This window comes from Squalius cephalus, assembly GCF_949319135.1.
Source record: "Squalius cephalus genome assembly, chromosome: 10".
NCBI lineage: Eukaryota > Metazoa > Chordata > Actinopteri > Cypriniformes > Leuciscidae > Squalius > Squalius cephalus.
This window is the reverse complement of record NC_137131.1, coordinates 11,534,057-11,540,056: the sequence shown is the minus strand read 5'-3', so window position 1 is coordinate 11,540,056 and position 6,000 is coordinate 11,534,057. Positions and strand designations below refer to the sequence as shown.

The window sequence follows — 6,000 nt, the reverse complement described above, 5'->3', positions numbered from 1 at the left end:
AAGTTTCCTTCTTTGTGCTGTATTCTGAGTTCAAGGAAGATGGTGAGAAACTCACTATTGAAAAAATAGACGACAAGGAGGACGACACAAATTAAACAAAGGCAATAACTGTAGACATAAACACAACAGTCAACATATTTTTTTTGCCAACAGAATGCCATATATATGTTAGGTTCCACAGCTCTCTATTGTCAATAGTAGTTTTGTGTACTCTCGGTTTCAAGTTGTTGGGAATGTTTTAAGATCTTGAAAGTGAAGAGTGACTGAGGTCATTCTGACAGAATGTTTTCTTTTTTTGCGAACTATTCATTTTTCATAATAACTACTACTACAGATTAGATGCAACCGCAGTATTTCGGTGTATTCTAAGCAAAAACTGTATTTATGCTAACGTCTTCCACTGGAATCGCTTTTTCTCAATGGTAACGCGTGGCACTTCCAGTAAAGATGTTTCATTTGTAAGTGGGCGGGGCTACGTTTGCGTCAGCGTTGACGTTACTTTTGTACCTCCAGTGATTGGCTTGTTTTTTCAACACGGTCTGCGTAAAACCCCGCATGTACAATCATATGGATGGACTTTAAGTAGCAATACTGATCTGTAGGTTTATCCTAATGATTTATGTTACTAAAATGTGTAACAGCGCGTACGTATAATCACTCGGCCCTGCCTTAAAGCATCTTCATCTACTGAGGGAAAAAAAGATGCCGCTGTAAAACTTTTCAGTATTAACGAGAGAAAGGGAGAGAATTGACGCGATGGGTGAGGACGATAAAACAAAGTGAAGAGCATGTCATACTGTCCTACATCATCAAGGAGGATCAGCATGATTACATAGATACCATATTTTATTTGTTCAAGGAAAACAGACAAAAGTTTTGGGCGAAGTATGGCGCGAGAGACTGGAGAGTCTGGAGACACGAAAAGTACCAAAGTGAAAAAGCATAAAAGGAGGAAAAGCAAAAAGGAGAGTAAAACAAGGATTGTACACGCCAACATTTTGTATGACCATACCAAAGGAGGGGATAACCCCAACAGACACTATGCAAACAATAAGATCAAAACCACAAAATACACTCTGCTTTCTTTCCTACCGAAGAACCTCTTCGAGCAATTCCACCGGTTTGCCAACGTGTATTTTGTTTTCATAGCCTTGCTGAATTTTGTGCCTGTGGTCAATGCTTTTCAACCAGAGTTGGCTCTTGCCCCTGTGGTTTTTATTTTGTCCGTTACCGCTATCAAGGATTTATGGGAGGATTACAGGCGACACCGCTCAGATAAAGAAATAAATCATATGGACTGTCTCGTTTACTGCAGGTAAGCACGTGCTTGAAAACTGACCCAATACAAACTGCCATAAAGCTGCGTGTATTTGTTTAGTTTTACTAGTCGACAATACACAACTGTTATGATTTTGCCTTGCTTCTGGACCTGTGGGCCTGCCTACCTGTTGACCGAGGAGTCTCAGGATGTGGATCATATCTGCATTTTGGACGCGCACCTGTTGTTTTTTTGTTTGTTTGTTTTTTACAATTGAAAGTTTTAATCCTGGGTCAATGTTATGCTGGGTTACCTTGTTCCATGTTTCACACTGTCCATACTTTATCCTGGGTTGTTATTGAGGTGCTGCTGAGATATCCCACAGAGTACATTCGGAAACGCTAGTGTTAGCGATATGTGAGGTTAGTAACACCGATTGAACAAATACAGCACGCAACGCAACCCACCTGTCTATTACATTACATGCTATCCAGTTGTCGCCATATATGTCCTCTGGTTGTCGTAATCTTTTGAAATATAACGTTACCTTTAAAACTCAAACACGTTTGACATTTTAACGTTTTCCACATACCTTAAACGCAACGCATGAAACCTTTCTCTACAAAAGGGAATTAATAAAGTCACCATGAAATCGCAATTGACCATTATTATTTGTATTCATTATAAATAATTTATCCGTGCACATCATTTCAGAAAAGAAAAAGATGTGCCCTATATTCTTTAAAGTCCCACAAGACATTTTATTTTCTGGTTCCAGAAGATGTTTCACTCGGATATCCGAAAATACTATCACAACTTTGATTCAATGCTTGCTTATTGATATCAGCCTGAAACAGTTTTAAAATCGGTTGTCTGTTACCAAAAAAAACAAAACAAAAACAGTTAGCCTACTTTTTATCATTTCATTTTACCTGCTGTCACACATACCTTTGGCCCCACAACCCTTGGAAAAGGGTTTCATAACCCAAGGTTAAAAAGTGATCCTCATCCTCAAGTACAAGTAAAACTGAAACGTTTTACATAGGGTTAAACTTGACTTTAACCCAGGGTTAAATGAATAGGTCGCCCAAAAATGAAAATTCTGTCATTAATTACTCTCCCTTATGTCATTTCAAACCTGTAAGATTTTCTTTCATCTTCGGAACACAAATGAAGGTCTTTTTAACGAAATTGGAGACCTTCCTGTCCCTCTGTTGACAGCTACCCAACTACTTTGTTGACACTTCAGAAAGTTTTGAAGCATCAATGTGGTAGTTGGGTAGCTGTCAATGGAGAGTACAGAAAGCTCTCAGAATTCATCCAAAAATCTTTATTTGTGTTCCGAAGATGAATGAAAGTCTTACAGGTTTGAAACGACATGAGGGTGAGTAAATAGTGACACAATTTTCATTTTTGGGCGAACTATCCTTTTAAATGCAGTATGAGAAGTCTCAAATGATGTCGGGCAACTCACTAGCTTTTTGAGACTCATGTTGGGAAGCTTGGGTGGTGGTGTAAGTTTGCTGCCTTTATTTTATATTTCTGGTACATTTTGTTATTTGAAATGCCTCATACCACATGACACTGTTGTACTGATGTAGGCAAAGAAGGAACTTTGATTTGATCTCACTGTGGGTAAGTGAGTGCTGTCACAGTGGTGGATAATATTGTGCATTTCAGGCCTCAGCGTTGCTCTTGTATATTGACACTGAATTTCAATGAGTTTAATAACTAATCTAGTATAGGGTGATTAGTATTATGCAGTTGTAGCTGATCACCTCAGATAATGTCTTTATTCTCTGGATGTTGTTGAGTGCAGGGTTATTGTAATTATCTAGAACTCAAACCCCATTTTTTGTAACAAAAATGTATGCTAAAAAATACTTATTCATCTAGTTGCCAAGGCAGCTTTTTCATTTAGTTTAACTTGATGTACTACAATAGCTAAAACTGAAATAAAAATGGATAAAAACTAGGCTATACATATAAAAAAGCTAATAAAATGACAAGCACACATTTTTCAAATTTAAAAAAAAAAAAAATTCAAAATATTAATAAGAACTATAATAGTATAATGACACTAAAATAACACTGCTCATTCATTTCATTAAGTGAAATGAAAAGCTCTTCAAACTTTAAAAACTGGAGTGAATGGCATTCAGCTCCTTTCTCATTCTTGACGTTATGTGGCAAACACATTACCCCTAGTTGTGAAAGTGTGTCAGATAATCAAGTTAGGCACTCTTTTGCGTGCTGTCTAACTTCAGTTTTGTCCTTGGTTATTAACACAATGTACTTACAGTGTGAACTTGCTGGAACAAAATATAAACCTCCATCCAATTGAAGCTACAGGTCCTTTAGCAGATAAGACTTGTCAAGAAATTTCACTTTGTACAGAAATGAAGGACGTTGGATTGCTGGTGAAAAATCTGCCTTGTTTGGAGATCTTCCTGTCTCTCATCTGCACTTTTGAAGGCTTCCACTTGTTTGTTTTTCAGAGTCAGAGAGTCAGACTGTATTTCTTGATGAAAAGCGGCTCTGTCAGCCATGTTAAGGCCATGTATCAACTCTGTGAAAAGCCACAGTGTTTCTCAAGCTCCACAATCTGGGCTTGTGCTGTGCCAGTGTTGCTCTCAAGGCTGGGTTTGATTGAATTTTCTCAAGCAAACGACTCTATTTTGAAAACTGTTCCCATTGCTAACAAAACAGCACTGAAACAGATCAAATCTGTGGTATGATGTCATCCCAGATGAACCTGATTTGACCTTTAATATGATTGCAAAGTTTGTCATGGAATCTCACATTTGAATTGCTAGCCACTGGTTGGACTGTAAAGGACACATTTCCAGGTACTATACGGTTATCCGGACCACATGTGATGACCTACCGTACCCTAACCCCGCCCCTAAACCTACCCGTCACTGGGGTTACGACCAACCAAGAGCGGTTGTGGTCACGTGTGGTCCGGATAACCGTATAGTACCCATTTCCATTTAGTGTTAATGAGTACAATGTTTTGAAGAATGCAAGTGTGATTTGTTCGATGGGACCGTGCATTTTTCTTAGCTCTTCTCTCTAGCAATTCCATTGGGTTTCACAGGATGTTTTTGTATCTGAAAAATGTTTTCCACGTGTGCATGGCACCCCAGCAGTACAGTATAACTACAGACATCTGTTGAAAGTGTCATGTTGCCTGATGTTATTGAAATAACAAAGTGATTTAATGGCTTAATGTTTAAGGAGAGGCTTTATATACTTTCTGTGCATAAAACACAGTTTGTTGTTGAACACTGACTGCAGCACTGTGTAATTAGCCAACTTTTTTCTATTTTGTATTGTGTTGCACAATGATGTAAAAGTGGATACAATTATAAAGGATGGATATTGTAGAATTTCTTCTCTTTCATCATCCATTGCATCTTGCCTCATCCATGGATTACGTGTTTGCCTGCACACAAACTTCAAAACAGCTGAGAAGTTCTAGAAGTCATTTATTCAAAACTTTTAGATCAGTATTTTAAAATGTACTTTATTCCTGTGATTTTTAAAACTGAACTTTCAGCATCATTACTCCAGTCTTCAGTGTCACATGATCGATCACAAATCATTCTATCATTCTCATCACTTGAAAGTAATTTAGACTATCTGCGACATCGTTGGCATAAAACTTCGGTATGGGTTGTCTTGATTTGGACTTGACTGACATTCTGACACCGCAAGCTTCATGCTTTTTAACCTTATCTCCACTTCTTTTTTTTATTTTATTTTCTTTGCAGTTATTCTGCTTATTGTACATAATATACAAGACGTTTATATCAGTAGTACCAAATTCATAATTGTGCCATAAGTGTTTACAATGTGGACCATTGTTACGTCTACCTATATGAAAAAGTTAAGAGACCACTGCAAAACTAGCAGTTTCTCTATTTACTATTATGTATGTGTTTGAGTAAAATTTACATTTGTTTTATTCTATAAACTACTGACAACATTTCTTCCAAATTTAAGTAAAAACTCTGTCATACAACATGCAGTGTTTTCTTTTCAGACCTTGAATAATGCAAGGAAAACAAGTTGATATTATTATTATTTTTTTAACAATACAATAGGCTACTAATATTTTAACTTCAGAAGAGTTCAGCAATCAATATTTGGTGGAATAACCCTTATTTCCAATCACAGCTTTCATGTGTCTTGGCGTGCTCTCTACCAATCAGTCACATTGCTGTTGGGTGAATGTATGCCACTCCTGGTGCAAAAATTCAAGAAGCTCTGCTTTGTTTGATGGCTTGTGACCTTGTGTCCTTCCTCTCGATCCCGTTCCAGAGGTTTTCAATGGGGTTCAGGTCTGAAGTTTGGGCTGGCCTTGACAGGGTCTTGATCTGGTGGTCCTCCATCCACACCTTTATTGGCCTGGCTGTGTTGCATGGAATATTGTCCTGTGGGGATAAACAATCCTTCGAGTTGGGGAACATTGTCAGAGTGGAAGGAAGCAAGTTTTCTTCCAGGATAACATGTACATGGCTTGCGTCGCACGTATGGGCAGATACTCAATATTTAGTGTCTCTGATCGGATCGGAGGCACAAAAAACTTGATCAGGACTTCCCTATTATAAAATATTTTGGTGCCATTTCTTGAAAGTGTCTGTTGATTAAGAAGGCAGAGTGTCACTGAATTTGTTCTCTGGTAGCGTTTTTTTTTTTTTTTTTTTACGTGTAGGCTCAAGGTTTAGACTCGCCTC

The 6,000-nt window shown here is 37.8% G+C and overlaps 1 protein-coding gene across 1 annotated transcript in view; it reads left to right on the top strand.

The window, feature by feature from the left end:
• The first annotated feature begins 663 nt into the window (after nucleotides 1-663).
• Nucleotides 664-6,000, top strand: part of atp10a (ATPase phospholipid transporting 10A) — a 55,986-nt gene continuing 50,649 nt past the window's right edge. Inside the window, exon 1 of the mRNA XM_079883859.1 lies at nucleotides 664-1,315. Coding sequence (XP_079739985.1) covers nucleotides 888-1,315 — 428 coding nt within the window. The 5' untranslated portion in view covers nucleotides 664-887. The remainder of the gene's footprint in view (nucleotides 1,316-6,000) is intronic.